This window comes from Venturia canescens, chromosome 1, assembly GCF_019457755.1.
Source record: "Venturia canescens isolate UGA chromosome 1, ASM1945775v1, whole genome shotgun sequence".
Classification (NCBI taxonomy): domain Eukaryota; kingdom Metazoa; phylum Arthropoda; class Insecta; order Hymenoptera; family Ichneumonidae; genus Venturia; species Venturia canescens.
Genome location: NC_057421.1, coordinates 38,265,212 through 38,291,449, shown reverse-complemented (window position 1 = coordinate 38,291,449; position 26,238 = coordinate 38,265,212). Strand labels below are relative to the sequence as shown.

The 26,238-nt window shown below is 38.3% G+C and overlaps 1 protein-coding gene across 1 annotated transcript; it reads left to right on the top strand.

The window, feature by feature from the left end:
• The first annotated feature begins 1,844 nt into the window (after positions 1-1,844).
• On the top strand, positions 1,845-25,773 carry LOC122411953 (uncharacterized). The gene is made up of 7 exons (XM_043421131.1): positions 1,845-2,127; positions 3,019-3,247; positions 3,373-3,717; positions 22,208-22,406; positions 22,603-22,754; positions 22,949-23,193; positions 24,690-25,773. Exons 1-7 carry the CDS (start codon positions 2,044-2,046, stop codon positions 25,713-25,715), a joined length of 2,280 nt encoding a protein of 759 aa, XP_043277066.1. The 5' UTR covers positions 1,845-2,043; the 3' UTR covers positions 25,716-25,773.
• Positions 25,774-26,238: the final 465 nt, after the last annotated feature.

The following is a 26,238-nucleotide window of genomic DNA, read 5'->3' as shown; positions in this document are numbered from 1 at the left end:
TATACGTATAATTCTTCTTCGAATTCCGCAAAACTCGAGAAAGATCTGTCTTTTCCGAAAATGACTTTGTCAGTCATCTGTAAAAATAAGGCAGGTTTTCAAACAGGTTCACCATTCTTTTTAAATGATATTGAACAAAAAGATGAATAAATACAGCTGTTACAAAAATTTTTAAACTGAGATACAAAAAAGATCAGAAAATTTGAAAAAAACTAATTAACAATTTTAAAAAATTGACAAATTCGATTTGCATTAGAAAAGAATTGAGAAATGACCTTTTAAATATTTATTCCTTTGAGCAATGTGTAATCAACTTTTGAGGAATATTATTATCGATAATCGTTGTTATATCACGTAATGGTGCTACTTTTTTGAAAGTTTGTTATTGAATTTATTCGTCCGTCTTTGTTCGTCACCAGAATCATGATTTCTTGTATTTCATTCGTTAATCCTTTATTTTTACGAAGTTCAGTCAATAAATATACTCATATTGTCTTCACTTACCTTTTAAAATCAAGAGAGTAACTGGATAATCCGAAAAAAAGAGAACTGCGAACACTCTTACAAACTGCGTGGTATATATGAGATACGCGTTACGACAATACGTGTGGTCATATGGTCAATGCAATTCCATATAAAATGAAGAAAAGAAGTGTTAAAGTTATGATCGTGAAGGTTTTTTTATTATAACCTTCTTTATTATTTTTTACTGCTATACTGCTATCTACCGATGCAACATCGAGGCTAGTTCTTTAGAGACTGTAAGAAAGTTTGTCCTGTGCGTGAACCAGTAATCAAAACAAACATATAACTATCTCTTTTTCCTGTGCGTGAACCAGCAATCAAAACAAACATATAACTGTCTCTTTCCTTCGCGCGTATCGCTCAACACAAAACACTCCATGCGCTACGGTTAGTTTCGTTGTTTCGGTGGATGGTCAGTCAGTCGCTATACATTTCGGATTGTCTTCGAACATCATATACGATATTGATTTAGTGCCAGCAATTTGATAATTATTATTGATTTTTGTTTCAATTAATTGAAATGTTTTCTCATCAGTTCGTGTCATAAAGGTAAGATATTATATTTGCATTTTTCTATGGTAACCCCTTTTTAAAATACAATTTTCTGTGCAATATTTATCATTAAAAACATATTTTTTGCCAATAATTATGTTACGTGATTAGTGAATCCAGTCTTGATATCGTATGCAACATTGAGACAAAATGTAAAGTTGAGACAGTTGTAATCGATTTTTCTAAAATAACTTGTACAATATTAAAATATATTCGTTTTAATATATGTTGGTAAAAAATATGTCCATGTTTGTTGGTACGACATTTTTTATTATATTATTTTCGTAGTGCACTTGAATAATGGATTTGTCTGAGAAAAGCGTGGGCAAGAAATTCGAAAGCTTTGAAGAATTAAAAAAATACTTGCAACAATACGAACACGATCAGAGACAGGTAATAACAACGAGAAATAGCGAACGTCTTAAACCTGACGAAAAAAATCAAGAATTAATCAGGTATAAAAAAATCAGCTATGGCTGCAAGTTTGGTGGTAATTGCCGAACAGATGCGAAGGGTTATCGGCAAAGCAGGTAAATATATCAAGGAATTGTAGTATAGGGAAGAAATTGTTTAACATAAACGAATATATTAACTCGTCAGCCCCTCTCCATGAGACTTTCTCTTACAGTATTTTTCTATCACGACTCACGAAGATTTCTGCATTATTTTTGAATGGTAAACATTGTTTAAACTATACATGTGAAAACATGTACCCTAATAAATTATTTAAATTGCATTTTTTTAATTAATCATTTAAATATAACTATGCATATAAATTGTAGTGCGAATTATGGTTAAATATTCTCGCCAAAATTTAAATAAAAAATTTGCGACAAAACTGATTTGCAGATATTCAACATACAGAAGAAATGTAAAAGAATCTCTCATACTGATCTCTGACAAGTGGTTTGTACTTATGAACATTTTTTTCCATATAGTACCTACAAACAAGGATGTCCTTTTTCAATGACAGTACGGGCTACAAAGGATCGTCAATGGTTGGAGATCAAAACAATTAATTGCAACCATTCAAATCACCCAACATCAAAGGTATAGATATAAAACGTTCATGACCGAATTATTAAATTGATAGATACTGTAATTCATAGATTATTAACTGAGATCTAGTTCTTGAAGGACAAATACATTGATTTTTCTGTGATACCACTGTCATCTCGGTAAACATGGAAATTACAAAAAATGTTTAATTCTTTCGTTAGTTTCTGAGTAGTAGCATGAGTCTAAACAATTAAGAGCGATTCGGTAAAATAATTTTTAAGATCTCAAGGTCGGAGAAAAAAAATAGTTCAAAGCATTGTTATTTTTTAAAGTCATGCCGGAAGAAATGATAAATCGAGTTGAATTCTTATAGTTTAAATAATATTTTATTTTCAATTGAACAATAAATGGTAAATATGAAAAAAATGATTGAAGTTGACTAATGCCAATTATTCGTAACCGCTAGTTTTTTTTATTACTATGAAATCACAAAAAATATTTTTACTGACGACTGGCTTAAATTGTGTAGGCTCATTTGGCATATGAAGATAAAAACAGGAACGAAAGCTTTTTCATGAAGAAAAATGAGGTTTTTAAAGGACAAATAAATTTATTTCTCTGTAAAACCACCGTCTCCTCATTAAACGTGAAAATCGCAAAAAATCCTTCGTGAGACATGAGCCTGAAAAATCTAAAGCTGATCGACGAAATACTTTTTGAGATTTCACGGCCACATGAAAAAATATTTGAGCTCTGTTTTTTATTGAATAATGGATTTATTTATGAACAAAATATTTTGAATTTTTTCAATGAAAATTGCATATTTATAACTCTCCAAAAACCATTTACACTCATTGCGTTATCAGAAAAAAAATCAAGCATGATGTTTTCAGTATTCTTTCGAAAAAAAACAATTTGTAATTTTATTTAATATTTCTATAGGTCTTCTTCGATACTCTTCCGGAAAACCGAAGATTATCACCAGGGAGTCGCACCGAGGTTGAAAAATTTATAAAAATGGGCTGTAATCTTAAATTGTTGCAGAACAAAGTCATCGATGAAAAAAAAAAACATGTAACTCTGAAAGATTTTTCGAACATACGAGCAAAACTTAAGTGCTTGGACGACGAAAATCTTTCGAAAGCTGTCACGCTGTTAGAAAAAGACTATGGTAAGTTCAAATTAAAATTTCTATCTGATAATTTTGCCATCACTTTGTATACTATTATAATTATAGCGATAAAACCTTCTTCATGTATTCTGAACAGCTTATTATCGAGTTGTAATTTTTGGCAGGTGCAACGGTTAAAGTGTTGGAAGAAGAGAGGAATTTCAAGGGCTTGTTTTTCATTACCGAAGATATGAAAAATTCTATGTCGGCGTGGCCCGACATAGTATTTATCGACGGCACATATATGCTCCTCAAAACACGTCTCACGGTGATGCTTCTCGTAGTAGAAGATGGTAATGGTCTCACCGAAGTCGTTGGAGTTGGATTGCTTGCCAACGAAGATCGCCCAACGTTCGAGTGGTTTCTACGAACATTTAAGGATGCCAATACCGAAGCTTGCTCCAGAATCTGGAGCATAATGGGAGACAAAGATCTTCTGGAGCGCGATGTATTGAAAGAAGTTTTTTCGGGTGTTCCAGTCTACATTTGTCGGTTCCACACGTTAAGAACATTTAAAAGAGCTATCTCGACCGAAATCGCTGGAACTAAAAAAGTCGAGTGTCTAAAACTGCTGGAGCGAATGGTGTATAGTTCATCAGAAGACGAATATGATAAACTGTACACCCAGTTTCGCGAAATAGCTCCAGACCAAGTTTTGAATTATTTTGTAAAAAACTGGCACGAGATCCGGGAGGATTGGACAGCTTATAGCATGACCGACGGAAATTTAAAAAACATGACCAACAACCGATTGGAGTCCATGAACGGAAAAATCAAACAAGTTGTCCAAAAAAATAGTTCATTGGTGGAATTTATTAACAAGTTTTTCGGCTGGCTCCGCTCGCATAATTTCGAGGCAAATGCAAAATTGGCAAAAGCTTTTTTGAAAGTTCCGGTTGAACCCTATAGCGCGGAGACCGATGAATACAAATTTAAAAGATATTTGATGCCATTTGTTTTTCCTACCGTTCTCGGTGAATTGGAAAAAGTAAAATATATTCAAATAAACGAATGTATTGATGAAACAGAAAAAAAAAATGCATCATAAAATCAAATCGAGCGAATCTTGAAGCGAGCGATCGGGTATGTCATTGCGAAGTCTGGACATCTTCTCTTCTACCGTGTCGTCATATCTTCGCTGTTCGCAAACACTTTGGTATGCCGCTATTCGCTGAAGAATTGTGCAATCAACGATGGACGAGACAATACGTAATGGAAAATCATCGATCTTTTAACCAGTCGGGATCACAAATTCAAAAAACTGTAGACTCCCCGGTACCGTCGGTACACACTGTAATATCGAAAAAGCCCGTTTCCGTTCAAGATAAGAGAAGAAAAATAACTCCGTTCGCAAAACAATTAATCGATTTGGCGAGCAATGCATGTGGTCCTCGGTTTGACAACAGGATGGACATTTTGAAGACCATTTGCCAATCTTGGAGCGAAGGGCATGAAGTAAAAATCCTAAAGCTAAATGACCTTACGGAATTCGAACCAAACGAAGAAGTAAATGTTGGTCAAACTGAATGTTCTTCAACAGCCCTAGTTCACGAAGCAGACATCGAATGTCGCTTATCGCAAATAAAAATGCCCACTCCTATAAAACTGATTGGCCGTTTCCGGTGACAGTGGGAAACAGTGGGGAATAGTAAGGTGCGGGAATTAAAGGGAAAGGGCGCAAAAAGAGGCTGTGCGGGAAAAAAGGTGTGAGTGGAAAGGGGGGTAAGAGCCGAGGCGAGAGAAGTGACGGCAAAGGGGGGACGGGGGTAAGTTGGGGAGAAGTAAAAAAAACAGGGATAAAAAGGGGACGTGGAAAGTTAGAGGTTAGAGTGCTAAGGAGTGAATTAGGTAGAGAGTGAAGAGTGCAGGTAGGAGAAAGAATACGAGGAAAGGTAAGACAGTGACAAGCGGCGAACGGTGGAAGTAGGTGAGAGGAACAGGTAGGTAAGGTAGGAAGACAAGGGAAAGAGTGAGGTAAGGAAGATAAGGTAGGAGCGTGCGAAAGAAGGAAAGTGGCGATAGAGGAGCGGGATAGGAAAGATAGGAAAGTGAGAAGTAAGAGAAAGTGAGGGCGAGAGAGTAAAGGGGAACAATAATGGAGTACAGGGAGATAAGTGAGCAGGGGAAGAAAGGAGTGGGGGAAGGGGTGGGAAGGGTAAGGAGCCTGGAGGGGAGAGCTAGATCTGGCAGTGTAGGGAATATTATGGAGGCGATTCTGGCAGGGGACAGGAAGAAGAGGGAAAGGGAGGAGGGTACGGCGAGAAGGGAAGACGGAGGAGAGGAGGAAGTGTTCAAAAGAAGTAGAAAAGTGGTCAGATCGCCGAGGAAAGAGGGAGGGGAAGCGGACGAGATAGTAAGAAGGGTGGGGGAAATGATGAAGGAGTTGTTAAAGCAGGAGCTGAGGGAGGAGTGCGGGAGGATAGAGAGCAAGGTCGACAGGTGGGCGGATGAAGTGAGAAAGGAACACGACGAGATGAGAAGGCAGTGGGGAGAAGAGAGGGAGATGTTTAAAATGAAAATTGAGAAGTTGGAGCGTAGAGTGGTGGAGTTGGAGAAGGAAAGAGGAACGGGGGGAGAGGGAGGGGAGGGGATTGGAAGGAGAGTGAGGGAGGTAGAAAGAGAGTTGGAGAGGAGGGAGAGGGAGGAAAGGAGAAACAACATAGTGATTAGGGGGGTGAAGATGGCGGAAGGGGAAGAGTGGGAGAGAGAAATTGAGAAGATATGGGAGAATTTAGGGGTGGAAGGAGGCAGGAAAGAGATGAGAAGAATAGGGAGGGTGGACGAGGGAGGGAGGGGAATGGTGCTAGTCAGATTGGAGGGAAGGGAGAAGAAGATAGAAATAATGAGGGCAAAGGTGAAGTTGAAAGGGAATAGAGAAAGGATAGAGGATGATTTGACGAAAGAGGAGAGGAGAATAAAATGGCTGGTGGAAGGGCAGGCGAACGAGGAGAGGAGAAAGGGAAAAAGGGTAAGGGTAGGATATATGAGGATGTGGGTGGAGGGAAAGGAATTGGTGTGGAACGAGGAGGAGGGGAGATGCACGGACAGGGCGGGAAACGGGCAAGGGGAAGGGGCGGAGAGGAGGGAAGAGAAGAAATGAGAGGAAGGGGGAATGCAGAGCGCAAAGGAAAAACAGAAGCGGTTTATAAAGTGGGGTTTTGGAATGTAGCAGGAGTAATGAATAAGGATGAGGAGTTTTGGGAGGGTATAAAACAATGGGATGTGATAGTTATGACGGAAACTTGGGTAACGGAGGAGGGGTGGGGTGCGATAAGGGAGAGGTGGAAAAGGGGCTTTAGGTGGGTGATACAGGGAGCGAAAAGAGGGGGGCGAAGGGGCAGAGCGCAAGGAGGGATGGCGCTGGGTGTGAAGGAGGAGTTAGAAGACGAAGAGGGGGAGTTAGAGGTGGGGGAGGAAGGGTGGTTGGAGAGAAGGGTGAAGTTGGGGGTGGAGTGGTGGGTGATAGTGGGGGTATATGTAAACGGGGACTTGGAGAGGAAAAAGGAGAGGATGGGCCAGTGGATGGAAAGAGCTGGGGGGGAGAGGGTGGTGATAGGGGGTGATATGAATGTGAGAATCGGCAAAGGAGGCGGAGGGGGGGAAAGATGGGAAGTAGGGGAGAGGGAAACGGTGAGGAGGTCAAAAGATGAGATAGAGACGAAGGAAGGGAAAGAATGGTGTAAGTTTGTGAAGGAGAGAGGATGGAGGATAGTGAATGGAAGTGTGGAGGGCGATAGGGAGGGTGAGTGGACGTTTGTGGGGGGAAGGGGTAAGTCGGTGATTGATTACGTGATAGTGGGGGAGGAAGTATGGGAAAGAGTTAAGAGAATGGAGGTGGTGAGCAGGGTGGACTCGGACCACATGCCGGTCGTAGTATGGCTGAAGGGGAGGGAGGGGAGCAAAGGCGGGGGAAGGAAAAAGGAGGGGAAGAGGAAGGAGGGGAGAGGAGTGTGGACGGAGAGGGGAGTGGAAAAGTTTCAAGAGGAGTTTGGGAGGTGGGAGTGGGAGACGGAGAGCGTGGAAGAGGGATGGGAGGAAATGAGGGAGAGAATAAAGAGAGCGATGAGGAAGTCAGAGGAAGAGAGAGTAGAGGAGAGGAGGGGGGGTTGGTGGGATGACGAATGCAGAAGGGTGAAGGAGGAGGTGAGGAGGGAATTAGAGAGGTGGAAGAGGGAGGGCAGGGAAGAGGAAAGGTACAGACAAGAGAAGAGGAAGTTCAGGAGAATGTGCGAAGAAAAGAAAAAGAAGGAGAGGGAAAGATGGGAAAGAGAGATAGAAGGGATAAGGACGGAAGGTCAGGTATGGGAGGTGGTAAATAGGGGAAGGAAGAAGAGAAAGGGGGTGAATAAAAGGATAAGGAGGGAGGAATGGGATAGATACTTCAGAGAAGGGCTGGGAGGGGTAACAGAAAGAATAGTGAGACGTGGGGAAAGAAGAAGGGAAGGAGAGGAAGGGGAGATAACAACGGAAGAGGTGAAGAAGGCAATAAGGAAGTTGAAGGACAAAAAGGCGGTGGGGGAGGATGGGATCCCGAACGAGGTGTGGAAGTACGGGGGGGAGAGGGTGGTGAATAGTCTGAAGAGGATGTGTGAAAAGGTGTGGAAAGGGGAGGGGTGGCCAGAAGGTTGGAAGGAAGGGATAGTGGTGCCAGTGGTAAAGAAGGGGGATGGGAAGAGGGTGGAGGAATACAGGGGGGTAACGTTAACGCAGACGGCGTACAAGGTATACGTAGGGGTGCTGGCAGAAAGATTGAGGAAGGAGGTGGAGGAGAAAGGTATGATGCCAAGCAGTCAGGCAGGTTTCAGGGAAGGTATGGGAACGATGGACAACGTGTACGTGCTGAATTATATGATAAATAGGGAAATAACGGGAAGGAGGGGGAAGTTGGTGTTGTTGTTTGTGGATTTGAAGGCGGCTTTCGACTCGGTAGATAGGACGAAGCTGGTGGAGAGTATGAGGAAGAGAGGGGTGAGGGAGGGGCTAACGGAGAGGTGTGAGGAGGTGATGAAGGAGACGTATGCGAGGGTGAAGGTGGGAGAGGAGAAAGGGGAAAAGTTTTGGACGGAGAAAGGGGTGAGGCAGGGGTGTCCTCTGAGTCCACAGCTGTTCACTCTGCTGATGGCAGATTTGGACGAGGAGCTAGAGAAAGGGAGGTGGGGAGGGGTGAAGCTAAGGGGTGGGGGGAAAGTGTACTCTCTGGCGTATGCGGATGACGTGGTATTGTTGGCGAAGGACGAAGATGAAATGAAGGGGATGATGAGGACGCTGGAGAGATATATAGAAGAGAAAGGGCTGGAGGTGAACACGGGAAAAACGAAGGTGATGAGGTGCAGAGTAGGAGGGGGAAGAAAAAGGAAGGTGGTGTGGCAATGGGGGGGAGAAAGGATTGAAGAGGTAAGTAGGTACACGTACCTGGGTTACGTGGTGAGGGCGAATGGAAGTCAGGAGGAGCACGTAGAGGAGAGGGTGATGAAGGCGGCGAAGATAATGGGGAAGGTTTGGGGGATAGGGAAAAGAAGGTTTGGTGACGATTGGGGAAGGAGAATTTGGCTGTTTGACAAATTAGTGTGGTCGGTAGTTTGTTATGGAGTAGAGATATGGGGGTGGAAGGGTAGGGAGATAGTGGAGAGGCTGCAGGAAAGATTTTTAAGATGGGTGCTGGGGGTGTCGAGAAAGGTGGCGGGGTATATGGTAAGGGAGGAATTACAAAGAGATAAGCTGTAGTTAAGAGCAGGGATGAGAGCCTGGGGATACGAGAGGAGGTTGGAGACGGGGAAGGGGGGGGAATTAGCGAGAAGATGTAGAGAGGAAATGAAGGGAAGGGTAGGTAGTAGGAGGGAAGTAGGAGGGTGGGAAAAGGAAAGGGGGGAGTTTTACTTAAGGATGGGATGGAATGAGGAGGAGGTGGAGAGAAGATGGAGGTGGGGTGAGATGAGGGGGGAGGATATAGTGAGGGCAGAGAGAGAAAGGCAGGAAGTGGGGAGATGGGAGGAAATAATAAAGTCAAGAAGCAACAGGGATTACAAATTTGTTAAGGAAAGAGGGGTGCCGGGGTACTTAAGAAAGGGATGGAGCGAGGGGAGATGGGGGAGGGTAGCAAGGTTCAGGCTAGGGGACGAGATGAGAGGGGGGAAGTACTGGGAGGAAAGTGATAGGAGAAATTGCAGGGTATGTGCGAGTAGGAGAGAAACTTGGGAGCATGTGATGGAGGAATGTACGGGATGGGGGGCGGAAGAGGGATGGCAGAGTATGAGGGGGGAGGTGTTGGGAGGGGATGGGCAAGGGGAAGAGTGGATGAAAAAGATTGAGGAGTGGAGGGGGTAAAAGGGAGGGAGTAGAAAGGTGCAGCGGAAACGGAGGTCGGGAGAGGCGGGAGAAGTGCAAGAGGTTGGAGGAATGTGTAAGGGAGTGTATGTGGTGTGTCTCTCTCTCTTTCTCAAGGAACGGTGCGAAGCGTGCGTGCGATTAAAGTAAGACCGAGTAGAATAAGTAGATTAAGTAGAATAAGGAAATGTGAGATTTTGTAATGGAAGTGGGAGTCAAGCTGTAACCCGTAAGGGAAAATAAAGGCTATATATATATATAAAACTGATTGGTCGACCATCGGGGCACTTAGCAACGAGTGCGAGTAAAAAGGGGGCAGTGAACAAGAAAACAAATACAGCCGGATTCCGAAATAAAGACAAGTACGAACAAACGCTCAATCTTCTTAAGTTTTTATGTGTCGACGAGCACAAAATAGAAGCCGCACGAGAAGGTGAATATTCTATCGTAGAGAAGGATATCGACCTTATTCATTTGCCGGACTCCCTCGTCGATAAATCGGTTGACATAAGATTGGTCGAGCCATATTTTGAAGGAAAAACATTTATTTCGCTAACGAAAGCGATTGAAGAGAAGAAGAATAGCGGTGTATTCACTTGTGGCATCTGTAAGGAGAGCGCAACGGACAAGTGTGTGCTGTGCGACCAATGCTTACTTTGGCATCATTTTGAATGCGCGGGTTTAAAACGAGCACCGAGAGCGAGCTCGTGGTTTTGCCTTCAGTGCAAAGACTAAATGAAACTAAAATCGGTTTTTTTTTCGTAATTTTCGTCCAGTTTTTTTCTTTAAATAATTTGAAGACATAAGTAGCATATATATATTGAATAAAAAAAAAGGCAATAAAGAAATATTAACTTATTATCTTATCCATGATCACAAAATTTATTGTGGAATTTCTTATGTGCGTGCGTATGTAAGTATATACCTTTTCCATTATTCAATAGAGACATAATACTTTCATGTGTGTGCGTGCGTAAACTATACACATTCATGAAGGCGTGGATGGGGCAATATAGACAAACAATAGTTATACACCATTGTTTCAAGAAAAGAAAATATTTATCTCTAAGAGGGAGGGAGATGTCTCGGAGAATTAGCAGTTGGTCGTTTGCTGTTGATCGATAATGCAGACATCTCTCTAAAAAGGCGTGCAGCGTGTCTCTAAGCCTTTATGGTTATTATATACGCACGACACACTCTTAAACGTACGACGCACTCTTAAACGTACGACACACTCTTAAACCTACGACGCACGCTTAAACGTACGATACACTCTTAACGTACGACACTGACACAGTCTTAAACGCACGACGCACGCTTAAACGTACGAAAAAAGGGTGCGAATAGCCACAGCGTTAATTAATTGCTTAATATGTGTCCTATGATTTTCTACTATTTCTTCATGCTGATTGTAGTAACGTGATTCAAGAGGTTTCCAGCTATGATCATCAATCTCACATTTTGTACATCAGATTCTCAAAACAGTTTCTGGTCTTGATATAAGTGTAGTTATTCTTTTTCCACCTGGTCTGTCGAGTAACAAATTTTGAAACTTATTCCAAAAAGTCTTTGGATGCTTTGTTTGCTGATCATATGAAAAGTCGAATCTTTGGAATGCAGTAGGCAAACACAAATTTTGACAACAATACTTATGAAATGACATGTATGTTGAGTATTCCCACTTTGCAAACTACAAATGTGGAATTATTAGTGAAAAGATTCATTACACTAAGTCTACAGTTGCTCCGTTTTGGATGCGATCAAATATAATGCCTGCTAACATCCATGGGAACATACAGAATTTCTGAATACAATGTTCGCTATGTCATTTCAACGTAACATCATGACTTTTGCCAACTTTTCTCTATAATACTATAGATTTGGATTATTGAAATACAGCAAAAATCTGCGAATTATAAAATTGATATACTGTGCCACTCATTTTACTTTTTAAAACTAACTGTAACATATATATGAAGTAAAAAACTCATCACAGAAGTCTTTAGTAGCTCATTTATCGATAGATTTTAAATTGCTGTCTTCAAAATTTATTGCGCAGATACATTGAATCGCAGCGGAACCTGCGAACTCTGAAATTTCTGTGCATAAATATGTGTGTTAAGTATCACCCCCTATCTTTGATTATGAGAATGAGTAATAGAACTTGGTTTAGCAAGTTTTAAAGTATTTCTTTTTAAATACTACTGAAGTTTGTATTACTGCGGTATGAAGCGAATACCTCCAAACTTTCATATTTTTGTGTCGCAGCATGTGTGCCAATCATTTAAATTTTTTACTCCAACCGTAACATGTAATCTCAAAAATTCATCACAAACGTCTTCAGCTTTTCTAAATTCCTAAATTTTCCGTTTTCTATTTTATTCTGAGTTTTTAAACTTTTAAATTCATTCCTGAATTCTCCTGAAATTGTTTTTCTCCAAAACCAATGCAGATACTTTAAACGTCTTTGAATTCCGTTGCTCCTGTTGAATTAAGTACGCTCAGTTTTTTTTGCTTCTTTGAGTTCTGACATAAGAAATGTTTCCGGGTGCCTTTTTTCAGCAACTATCAAACTGTAGATAATTGGATCTCAGCGGTCACTTGCAAACTTTGGAAATATATTTCATCGGGGACACGTTTTGAATGACACGAAAATGTCTAGATTCAGAATGCAAAAGCAACATTTAAAAAGGGCCAATTCCGTTGGATTTGTTGTGTCTTGAATTTGATCTATCTTTCCTCTTTTCCTTTATTTTTCCTAACGTTATCAGCCGAAAATCATATCTCGGCCCGCAACACGCATTGCTCCATGCTCTTGAGTTCCCAATGGACGAAACATATTAGAAGACAAAGAGAAAAATCACCAAAGTCCAAGAATAAACCTCTATCGAAATATTTTCAGTATAATGTCGACGAAAAATAGGTCTTTTTTCGTGAAAACCAACGTTATACGCCGAAAATTATAAACAATTCATAGATATTTAAACTAAAATCTTATAGTAATCTGAACATAAATAAGGATCTTTTGAGAAAAAAGACGTGATATCAAACCATAAACTTCCCCTAGGGAAAAAAAAGGTTGGGACAAGTACATTGATGGTCCCTCGTTTGCTGATAATTCCACCCATAAAAAAAACTTTAAACAAAATTTTTTTTTAATTGTAAAAAAAAATTATTTCATAAAAAAAAATACAGAACAATTCGAAAAAAATTTTACAAATCTTGAAAAAACGTTATGTTAAAAAAAAACTAATCTGCATCTATTTTTTAAAGTGTCAAAAGAATCAAATAACAAGTAAAAAATAATAAACCGAAAAATCGCGCGTGAAATCATTTTGGAAAGCGATGCCTCATTCTTCTTATGAGATTCGAACAGCTAAATCAACTGAAAAAAATTCCATCTAATTTACGTGCGGCATTAAAATTTATTATATTAATTCGAGGCCAAGTATTTTCTAATGAATTGAAAAAAGTTACCATTTGAATTACGTGCAGCACTAAAATTTATGATATCAATCGGTGGACAAGTATTTTATTAGTAACTCCAAATTTTGACATTATTGAATTGTTCTAAGAAGCTTTCAAATCCAAAAGAATCACATGCAAGCTAGTCATTTCTTACTCTATGGTGGCAGAGACTTATAAGAAAATCGATTCTTCTCAGACTTTCAGGATCCTCTGGTATTATTCACAAAATTCGACGTCGATTGGATCGAAACAAATTATGTTTAAATATGTGTTAAAAGTACTTGTCCGGCCCATCACTATTCATTCAATAAAGAATCAATCATAAAAAAACGAAATGGCACGGCAGAATCTCGTTAAAAGTTTGTTGAAATGCGATTCATTATTAATTTTATGTTTTTAATAATAGTATAGGTTAGTTCTTATTCCGAATGGAACTCGTTCGCTGGAAGAATAAGTGGGAAGTAAAAATTGCCCGCATCGAATGTAAACTGCAGAGTTATTTTGGAAGCTTGAACATATACATTATGTACAATTTTTTTCATTTATCGATGCACAATAATATCCCTTCTATATTGCGGAATAATTTGTTTCCGTTTTTTATTAAATTAGTGCAATTAAGTAAAAATTACTTGAAGATAATTCTCTCAATTCCCTCTGCATGAATGCTTGTGATCCATCAGTTCTAGACAAGCTCTGACTTTTCTTTGGATAAACAATTTAAACGGAAAGTGATGGGCCGGACAAGTACTTTTAACACATATTTAAACATAATTTGTATCGATCCAATCGACGTCGAATTTTGTGAATAATACCAGAGGATCCTGAAAGTCTGAGAAGAATCGATTTTCTTATAAGTCTCTGCCACCATAGAGTAAGAAATGACTAGCTTGCATGTGATTCTTTTGGATTTGAAAGCTTCTCAGAACAATTCAATAATGTCAAAATTTGGAGTTACTAATAAAATACTTGTCCACCGATTGATATCATAAATTTTAGTGCTGCACGTAATTCAAATGGTAACTTTTTTCAATTCATTAGAAAATACTTGGCCTCGAATTAATATAATAAATTTTAATGCCGCACGTAAATTAGATGGAATTTTTTTCAGTTGATTTAGCTGTTCGAATCTCATAAGAAGAATGAGGCATCGCTTTCCAAAATGATTTCACGCGCGATTTTTCGGTTTATTATTTTTTACTTGTTATTTGATTCTTTTGACACTTTAAAAAATAGATGCAGATTAGTTTTTTTTTAACATAACGTTTTTTCAAGATTTGTAAAATTTTTTTCGAATTGTTCTGTATTTTTTTTTATGAAATAATTTTTTTTTACAATTAAAAAAAAATTTTGTTTAAAGTTTTTTTTATGGGTGGAATTATCAGCAAACGAGGGACCATCAATGTACTTGTCCCAACCTTTTTTTTCCCTATTTTACTTTGTTGGAATTGAAGTGAAAACTCTCCGTGATTATCAATTTAGTCTTTTTGATGAAAAAATTTCCACCAATGCAAAATGAAAAAAATACTGATTGCCTCAGTTTCGATTTGCCAATAGAAATTTTGTAATCAAGCACTTCCATATAACATAGCGTTTCCAATTGTTTTCGAAAATTTTCAAAATTTGTTTCTTCAATAATTAATTAACTATATCATTTCGGAGAATATTATACGTTGACATATTTTTTATTATTTTTTTTCTTTCGATTGGGACCTCATCGAACTCTGTAGCTTGACGCGTTGAAGAGATATTAATTATTTATTTTTTAATTGCATCAAAAAATGGGTCGGATTTTCGCACACATTTTTGATGTTTATTTGTTTTATATCTAGTGACAAATCTGGTGCCATAATACATTTTATATACCGATATATTTTTTTCCTGGTGCCATAATACCAATATATACCTATATATTTTCGTGTCGTATGACGTATGGTGTGTTGTTTATGCTGATAGATGATGAGGTTATAAAGATCGCGAATTTGACAGTTCACCGATATCCCGGTCGGTAGTACAAGTATATACCTATATATTTCCGTTATGATATGACGTATGGTGTGTTATTTCAATGCTAACTAAATGAGGTTATAAAGATCGCGAATGTTACAATTCACCGAAACTGTTCCAATTTTTTCCGGTTCTGTAGAAAATAAATAAATAAAAGCAGTACAATGTTTTAGTGAAAGTGGAGAGAAAAAAGTGAAGAAGAAAGAGATAAAGACCGAGGAATCCAAGAGTGTTGTGTAACGGAAAAAAAACCGAAAATTGTCAACAACGTTCGGATTGATGGTAAAAATATTTAGAAAGGTTAGAGATTTTTTCTATATATATCTTGAGATGTAGTCCGGATTCTGAAACATTAGAAATAAAAATCCATGCCTCCGCTCTTTCTCATCAGCTCTCTCTCTGATTGTATCATCAGACTTGTCGATGTTTGTTATTGCAGAATATCTAAAGACGCGGCATCGTCTTGTAATAAAATAACCCAAAACATGAATGACGAAAAAGAGCCAGGGACTACAAAAATATAGAAAGGCAGTATAATCGCATTGTCTGTAAACGCATAACAGATTATTCGAAAGTGCTTGATTACAAAATTTCTATTGGCAAATCGAAACTGAGGCAATCAGTATTTTTTTCATTTTGCATTGGTGGAAATTTTTTCATCAAAAAGACTAAATTGATAATCACGGAGAGTTTTCACTTCAATTCCAACAAAGTAAAATTTAAGTTCAAAATAAAATATGTTCGCGTGTGTGTATATGTGTGTATTAGGGTGGTCGTTATTTGGGGTCTTTTAAAACAATGCTTAACCCTCGACCATGCGGGTTGAAGTTTTCCGTTTAAAATACATGGAATTTTTCTGCGTCTGTGGTCACGATTTTACTGTGGGCCTCAATACGTTTGGAAAATCTTGAAATTTTCAGAAATTATTTTACAAGCATGTTGCTACACGGAAAAAATTTTCAAAGCTCCTATCCTTAAAATGTTATATAGCATCATCATATACTAACCCATTAATGCGCAAAACGATATTTTTGGACACACAATTTCAAGTACGCAGTTTTGACTGAAAAACAAAAGAAAAATTCTCCAAAATCTGATATAGGGGGTTTTTGAGGGTGCTCTTTCAGAACCTGGCGTTTATTTTTTAAAATTAAATCAAAATCTTCATTATTTTTGCGTTTTGAATTAGAAAGTCAAAAATTTTGAACGTTTTTTTCCCTCAAATCGATTTCCGTTACTGTTGCTGCACTCAAATAACCATATTAAGGCCAGCAAAAGTGTTTTCAATGTCTGACCTTTCCGGAACATTGGTTATAACCAGTATTATAAAAGTATGTATAAATACTTTTTTCTCATTCAGTTTTTCCAAGATGGCGGTTTTTGCAAAACAGCATGCGTGATTTTTTTTCTCGAAAGACTCAACTTAACAAAGAAATGTAACACAACAAAAAGTGTTGAGAATCATCTAAAGAATACGCCTGATTTTTTTCAAAAATTTTCTAGCTAGTTTTGTATTTTTCAATTTCGATTAATTTTGTAAAATTTTTGAAGTTCTGAAAAGATTCACACGCATTCTTCGGATGATTCTAAACAATTTTTGTTATATAATTTTTTTGTAAAGTTGAAACTTTTTGAAAAAAAAATTATTTTCCATCGAATAATAAATAGGTTCATAATTTTCTTCTTAAAAAGTTTCAACTTAAAAAAAAAAATTATATAACAAAAATTGTTTAGAATCATCCAAAGAATGTGAATCTTTTCAAAGCTTTTAAATATTTTAAAAATTTATCGAAATTGAAAAATACAAAAATAGCTAGAAAATTTTTGAAAAAAATCACGCGTATTCTTTAGAAGATTCTCAATACTTTTTGTTCTGGAACATTTCTTTGTTATGTCAAGACTTTCGAGAAAAAAAATCATACAGATTTTCATCATGCTGTTTTGCAAAAGCAGCCATTATGCAAAAACTGAGTAAGAAAAAAGTGTTTATAAGCAGTGTTCTGGACTCGTCAGACCTTAAGAACATCTTTGCTGGCGATAATATGGTTATTTGAGAGCAGCAACAGTAAGGGAAATCGCTTTGAAAAAAAAAAATGTTAGAAGATCTTGACTTTTCAATTAAAAACGAATAAATAATGAAGATTTTGATTTAATTTTACAAAATAAATGCAAGATTCTGAAAGACCACTCTCAAAAACCCCCTATATCAGATTTTGTTCTTTAGTTAAAACTGCGTACTTGAAATTGTGTGTCCAAAATTGTCGTTTTGCGCATTAATGGGTTAGTATGATGATGCTATACAACATTATAAGGGTAGGAGTTTTGAAAATTTTTTTCATGTAGCAACATGCTTGTAAAACAATTTATGGAAATTTCAAGATTTTCTAAATGTATTGAGGCCCACAGTATAATCGTGACCACAAACGCAGAAAAATTCCATGTATTATGAACAGAAAACTTCAACCCCCATGGTCGAGGGTTGAGCATTGTTCTACAAATCTGACAAAATTACAGCATTACTTTTTAAGTATTTCGAACCAATTTAGGGGGCGAAAAGGGTAAAATAAATTTGATCCCAAATAACTACCACCCTAGTGGGTATTAAAATACCTAAAACAACTTGCATGCATAATAAAACGATTTTTATTTTCAAAAAAACTGATTCGGCTTGAGGGGGTCACCCCCCATGGCAACCGCATTTTTTGGGGTTTCCTCTATTTTTTGCGACGAGAAAAAAACACAGACTTAAAATTTAAAGAGTTTATTCATTGGTATTTCAACTTTATGATAGAATTTTTTAATTCTGATGTCTCGAGTTAATTCCGTGTAAAATTAATCCACAGGATCCCATATGCTTCTCCATAGTGTCCACGATTCCCGGGGGTCCCGTTTATCTGCGATCAAAAAACCGAGGAGCGTTTTGATTTGTAAAGCAATGGGCTATTGCCTGAACTAAAATCATACAGAAATATCGAAATTGAAGGATTATTGAGCTATGCAACATTTTGAAAAATTGAAATAAGGTTTTTCTAAACGGAAAAATCCTTCAATGTTTAATATTTCTGTATAATTTTAATTCAGGTGATAACCACTGCTTTACTAATCCAAACGCTCCTTGGTTTTTTGATTTCAGATAAACCGATCCCCTGGAATCGTGGAGACTATGAAGAAACATATAGGTTCCTGTGGAGTAGCTTTACACCGAATCTACCAGAGATATCAGAGTTAAAAAATTCTACCATCGAGTTGAAATACCATTGAATAAACCCTTTAAATTTCAAAAGTCTATGTTTTTTTTCTTTGCCGCAAGAAAATTGCGAAAAAACCCTACAAACTTCGGCCGCCATGCGGGGTGACCCCCTATGTTGAATTTAATTATTCCAATCGATCAATATCGCGTTATCTTGAAAAAAGATTCGAGTGCCTTAGTCATTGAAATCCTGTCGTTATTTAACGACATTGAAATTTATTATTCGTTTTAATTTTTTGAGTTTTTAAATAAATTAGCCGTAATTTGATTAAAAAATGTTTGTTTCCTTTTTTTTGATATCTCTTTCAATGAGACAGGGAATAATTTTAATTAAAAAATTTTTCAATAAATGTCTTTTCGCAAGTACACTCTGATGGGTGATAATATGATCATTACATCTGAACGGTAGTCTCAGTGAATAAACCCTACATATATGTTACTCATACATGTAGTGTGCATTTCTTGGTACGAACAAAAAATGAATTAACAATAACAGAATGTCATCTATATTGTGCCCTAACATGAAGAATTTGATTTTCCAATATCCTGTAAAATTTTTTCAAGATCACAGTGCACAAAAAGTAGTCAAATCAAACCATAAGTAACAGCACGAATGCTGTTAAAAAATTGGAGACAAGTACATTTATGTTTGATGTCACCTGGACAGTAGTCTCAGTGAAACCCTATGTGACACTCATGTAGTTCAAAACACGAATGCACGATGATTTATAAGAAGTTGTTCGATCTGTTCTCTCGAAACTTGCTTCAAATGAGCAATTCATTACTAAAGGTTATAAAAAAAAAACCATTTCAAACGCAATGAATAAAAAAATGAATCTGGGAATCATGGTAATGCGTGAAAAACGTTTGGTTCAAAGGAACAAAACGTGGTCAAATAAATGCAAAAGTGACGAGTACATCGGATGACGAGTGAAAAAAATTCAAAACATAATGGTATGTAAAAAAAATTACGAAACCAACTGTAAATAATTTCAACAAAACAATTAAGAAAAGCTTTCACAAATCATGAAAAAATATTATATTAAAAAAAATACAAATCTGTAATTATATTGTAAAGGAAAAAAAAAATTCAAATAGGACGTGAGAAATTCATTCTTACGGGAAGCACCCGGAACTTGAGAAAGTTCAAGTGAATCAAAAAAGTTACCATCTGAGTTATGTGCAGCACTACAATTTATGGCATCAATCGGAGGATAAGTATTTTATTAGTATATAATACATAATTTTTCACAATATGAAATTGTTCTGAGAAACGTTCAAATCCAAAAAAAAATCGCATCGAAGGTAAAAGTCATTTGTTACTCTATGGTGGCAGAGACTTACTTAGAAGAAAATCGATTCTTCTCAGACTTTCAGGATCCCCTGGTATTCACAATATTCGACGTCGATTTCGTATCGGTACAAATTATGTTTAAATATGTGCTAAAAGTACTTGTCCGGCCCATCACTTTTCATTCAAATAAAAATCAAACTAGACGTTAATTTCTGCGTTATTTTTATGGAACTAGCATTAACGCTGCTACATGCCCACTTGAATTTGGACATCATTCCACATATGCTCGGCGGCAACTATCTCTTCGCAACAATTCATGGCATCGAGTAAACAAAACCATTGCAACGGATAGGGGCTTTACATTCCGATATATCGAAAATTTTTTTTTAAGAAAGGGTATATAGTAATACACTAGGGAATCACTTTTCATCGAATTTCAAGAAATGCCCGTGTCGCACTCATTTTTTAATGTTGATTTCAACAAAGTGCAATTGTGTACGTGACCATAAAAAAACGAAATTGTACAGACGAATCTGCTCGAAAATTTATTGAATTGCGATTTATTATCAGCTGAATATCTTCAGTAATAGAATAGATTAGTTGCTATAACGAATAAAATTCGTTTGAAGAAGAAAACGTGTAGTAAAAATTGCCGTCATTTCAATATAAACTGGGGAGTTAATTTGGAAGCTGGACAATGCTTATCGTGCGAAGGATACTTTTTCATAAATACGCAATAATATCTCTTGGATATTACAGAAAAATTTGTTTGCATTTTTTTATAATGAATGCAATTAAGTTAAAATCTCTTGGAGGTAATTTTTTAAATTCCCTCTGTTTCCCTTTGTACGCATAGATGTGATCCATCAGATCTAGAAGAGCCCTGATTTTTATTTGAATGAGCAATTTGAATGAAAAGTGATGGGCCGGACAAGTACTTTTAGCACATATTTAAACATAATTTGTACCGATACGAAATCGACGTCGAATATTGTGAATACCAGGGGATCCTGAAAGTCTGAGAAGAATCGATTTTCTTCTAAGTAAGTCTCTGCCACCATAGAGTAACAAATGACTTTTACCTTCGATGCGATTTTTTTTTGGATTTGAACGTTTCTCAGAACAATTTCATATTGTGAAAAATTATGTATTATATACTAATAAAATACTTATCCTCCGATTGATGCCATAAATTGTAGTGCTGCACATAACTCAGATGGTAACTTTTTTGATTCACTTGAACTTTCTCAAGTTCCGGGTGCTTCCCGTAAGAATGAATTTCTCACGTCCTATTTGAATTTTTTTTTTCCTTTACAATATAATTACAGATTTGTATTTTTTTTAATATAATATTTTTTCATGATTTGTGAAAGCTTTTCTTAATTGTTTAGTTGAAATTATTTACAGTTGGTTTCGTAATTTTTTTTACATACCATTATGTTTTGAATTTTTTTCACTCGTCATCCGATGTACTCGTCACTTTTGCATTTATTTGACCACGTTTTGTTCCTTTGAACCAAACGTTTTTCACGCATTACCATGATTCCCAGATTCATTTTTTTATTCATTGCGTTTGAAATGGTTTTTTTTTATAACCTTTAGTAATGAATTGCTCATTTGAAGCAAGTTTCGAGAGATTCTCAATTTTCAAGACACACATTATTCACGTTTTCACTTCTCAACATTTTACTCACTCTCAGTACACTGTATGAGATCAATTAATCCACTTTTGAGGTTTTATTTATTATAGATATTATTGTCGTGAATTGGGCTCGAAACTTCTTGAAACTTTTTTTATGAAAAAAATAAAATTGATTATATCCACTGCTATTTCCAATAATGTTTTATTTATTTAAACGAAATTTGCAAATCTTGCACAGTTGATCCACGGGGCTACGATCGCAATCACTTTGTAATAACATAACAGACGATAACAGACGGTATACAAGAAATTATATTTCGTCTCGTTCTCGATATTACCATGTAGTTCCCCTCCGGTCCGCTAGATGCCACAACCTTTTAGCGAAACTGAAAGGTATGGTGGGGGACTACCGGCGTTCGGCTTAGCCCGCCCAACCAACCTCATATCGCTTCGTTGTGCGCGAGAAGCAACACCTTTGGCGAGACTGTGCGCGTTTTCTTTAAGGAAAAATGTCGAAAAGAAGGGCTGACATCGAGGAATTACGTGCGAAAATTCGGAAAGTGCAACAGGATATAGCAGGAATAGTACCGTTGCTTGAAAGTGAATTGTCGGAAAGTGACTCCGGAGAATCGACGTCTTCGTCAATGTGAGCCTTCCGAGCACTAACCAAGGATGAGGGGAATAAAGGTAAATGAGACTCAGAGTCTGCGAATTCAGACGACTCGCAAGAGACCTTTTTTCTTCTGACCCCCCTTGTTCCTCGACAATTCCCTGGTTCTCCCCGCCCCTTCGTCTTGTTGTTTTTTTCTTAGTTACAGAACTCGTGACAACGCGCGGGCAACATTGTTGACAGAGCCATGTATATGTGCACATATCTGTGCATGTATACTTTGTAAGCTCTTGTTATAATCATAACAAGAGTAATTTTTCTATCGAAAACTTACGTTTTGGCTAAACACTGAACCTTTTCTGTCCCAGAGAATATTGAAAATTGTCAGTCAAGTCCAGGAAAGACACCGGTCGATCCGGAGATCCTCGACATTCTCGGGTTAGAGGTCGACAAGGACAAAGGCGAGACAACGTGTATCGATGAGGATCTCGTAAACATGTGGCAGAAGCTGATCAACAAAGGCCTGACAAAAGAGGAGAAGGAGGAGTTGCTGAAGGATTATAAGAGGCAATGACCCTTAATCTAACTACTCCTTGTTTTTCATCGTGTTATTATTATCATAATAATGCAGATACGCATGTATAAAAAAAAAAAAGGCATGACCTTGTTTTAACTACTCCTCGTTGTATTATTATTATCATAATAATGCAGGCACATTGGTGTACCAAAAAAAAAAAAAATAATGGAGACTGACTGTCTACAGGATCCCGGCACTGGAAGCTAAGAAGGTGAACCCGGAGATATTGGCCTCGCTTGCACCAAAGATTGCAAAGAAAGATTCGTATTTAACTGAGATCCAGAATCTCGCCGGAGCTTCTCTCATGGCAACTGGCATGGTTCTCACGCTGTTAATGCGTGTGGAGGAATGCGACAAGCTCGAACTTGTAAAAAAGATCAGCGACATAGCGAAAATTAATATCGCTGTACATCATTCCATCTCCGTGACCAGGAAGGCAAATATTTTCATCCCAAATCTTGCACCACAGGTGGCAGGAATTATTAAGAAAGCGGAGATGGACGAGACGCTTTACGGCAATGATCTTGGAAAGCGTATCAAGGAGTCAAAAGTTCTAACACGTTTGAGTCAGGACATCAAACAGAAAACGACACCAATCCCGGAAAAGAAGACTTTTTTATTCAGAGGCCCATCGCAGAGGAAGCCCCTCTCTGCCTCCATGGGCAACCACCAAAGCAGGGCACAATCGAGATCATTCCCGTTCTACAAGAGCAAGCAACAACACTTCAACAGACGAAGCCACAGGAACAGCGAATCATCACGCCGAGAGAAATAGGCGTAAGTAGAGAAACTATAGCAGACAGGCTTAGATTGTTTGAATCCGAATGGAAAAAGATTACAAACAATATGCTCGTGCTTAGTGTAATCAAGGGTTACAAGATTCAATTTCAAGAGAGGCCCTCTGAAAGAGGCCATCCGACCGCCAGTATCCCCATCGGGGAAGTGAGTCGCTACCAATTAGCTATAGATAGATTGCTCAGGAAAGGAGCGATTGAAGTCTGTGATTATGATAAGAATCAGTTCCTATCATCATACTTTTTGGTTCCTAAAAAGGACGGAACTGACAGGTTTATTTTGAATCTAAAGGAATTAAATTGTTTCGTTAAGCCAGAACATTTCAAGTTAGAGGACTTGCGAACGGTTACAGGTCTAATTTCGCCCGACTGTTACATGGCATCAATCGACCTGGAAGACGCCTATTATATGATCTCGGTACACGAGTCCAGCAGGAAATATTTGCGTTTCTCCTTTCAAGGGTCTATTTTTCAGTTTACATGCCTACCCTTCGGCTTGTGTACAGCCCCGTTTATCTTCACGAAGATTCTCAAGGCCCCAGTAAAGGTTCTAAGAACCAAAAGGGTATCCTTGGTTGTTTATCTGGACGATTTCATTATCATTGATAAGAGCAGACTCAGATGTGCTCAAAAGGTATCGCTTTCCTGCGAGTTTCTAGTATCGCTTGGGTTCAAATTGAACATAAACAAATATTCCTTAATTCCCTCAACGATATACAGATTCCTGGGGTTTAACATCAACTCTCGAGACTTCACAGTAGAATTGCCAAAAGAAAAGAGACAGCAATTGTTCGCTCACGTTCGGTCTTTCCGGAAGAAGTCGTCATGTACGATACTGGAGTTATCTCAGTTGATAGGGAAATTGATAAGTGTTTGCCCGGCTGTTGATTATGGTTGGTTATACACGAAGGCGTGTGAATCCTTTAAGACAGTCAGTTTAATGAGAAATCACTTCAACTACGCAGCAAGAATAGCCATCCCAGATAGGTTACGGACTGATTTAGAATGGTGGGAGAGAAATATTGGTAGAGCAATGGGCCAGATAAAATCAATTAATTTCGAAGCGTCGAAGGACAATGTCGAGGCGGACGCGCTGTCCCGCGTGAAGAATATCGACACGGAATGGGAATTGTGTAGCAAGGCTTTCGGCCGAATCCAGGAAAAATTTGGTTCCCCCGATGTTGATCTCTTTGCCAATAACAACAACGCCAAGTGCGATAATTATATTTCTCGGTTTCCAGACGCAAAAGCTCTTTCGATAGACGCCTTTACGTCAAATTGGTCAGGAATTTATTTTTACGCTTTCCCACCGTTTGCAATGATTCTAAAGTCATTGTCGAAGATACGAGAGGAGAGAGCGTCAGGCATTATTGTAGTCCCAGACTGGCCAAGCCAGCCATGGTACCCGCTCTTTGTCTCGTTAACTCGGGAGAAACTGATATTCAAACCAAGAACTGATCTGTTACTATCGCCCTGTAGATCACTCAGCCATCCAAGGGCGAGAAGCCTGAGCCTGATCGCGGCCAAGGTATCCGGGAAGCCTTTTTAGAGCAAGGAGTACCAGCGGAGGCACTGAGCATCATGAGAGCTTCACTATCCCGGGCGACTGCAGACCAATATTCCTCCGCCTTGAATCCGTGGTTCAAATACTGTGTAGACAAGGGGTTTGATTGCTTTAACCCTACTAGAGCGGCTATATTAGGTTACTTGACGACCAAATACGAAGAGGGTGCGAGTTACGGTACGTTAAATTCTGCAAGGTCGGCAATATCACTCGTTTCGCGGAATAAAGTGGGAGAGGATGTTACGGTACGGAGATTCCTGAGAGGAGTTGCAAAACTCCGACCACCCAAGCCCAAATATACATTTACGTGGGATGTGTCAATTGTACTAAAGTACCTGGAGCAATTAGGCTCACCGGAGGATATTTCGCTAGTAGACTTAACGTACAAGACTGTGATGTTATTGTTATTGAGCACAGGCCATAGGGCACAAACTATTGCTAATATAAGACTGGAGAATGTAAGGATAACGCCCGAGGGCTTATTAATCCACATAACCGATCTCATTAAGACGTCAGCGCCGGGTCGTTGTCAACCGTTGTTGGAAATCCCCTTTTATAGTCAAAATCCAAATATTTGCGTAGCATCTAATGTTATAAGATATATCGAGGCCACGAAGGAACTGCGTAAGGAGTCAAAAAATCTGTTGATCGCACTAAGAAAACCACATAGGGACGTTAGCGCCCAGACGATAAGCAGATGGACAAAGATAATTTTAGAAAGAAGTGGCATAGATATGTCGGTGTTCTCAGCACACTCTACACGACACGCGACCACTTCGGCGGCCTTGTCGCGAGGCATGGATTTAGATACCATAAGAAGAATTGCGGGCTGGTCCGAAGGGTCAAAGACCTTCGCAATCTTTTATAAAAGACCGATTTTATCGGCAGAATCTCAAAAGTTCGCGTTATCAATACTTGATGTAAAACATCTTAGAAAATAAGTAGACTACTCAGGGGCTGTGTCAAGGAAGTTTGGTCTAATAAAGAAAGTAGTCGTTAGATATTGTAAATTGTTATTCGCTAAATAACTACATGGTAATATCGAGAACGAGACGAAATATAATTAGCCGATCAAACGAACTTACCTGTACGTGAAGTTCGATCGTAATTATATGTAGTCTCGTTCGAAGATATTACAGTCCCACCCTATAGACTCATTACATTCATCCCTATCCCTATAACACAATTTAAACAAATCTCTAAAAGATATGAGGTTGGTTGGGCGGGCTAAGCCGAACGCCGGTAATCCCCCACCATACCTTTTCAGTTTCGCTAAAAGGTTGTGGCATCTAGCGGACCGGAGGGGAACTACATGGTAATATCTTCGAACGAGACTACATATAATTACGATCGAACTTCACGTACAGGTAAGTTCGTTTGATCGGCTAAACATTGAGGACTATCAGAAACTTTCTCATCGGCGATTGGTCGAGACGGATAGATTCTCACCGGTGATTGGTTATG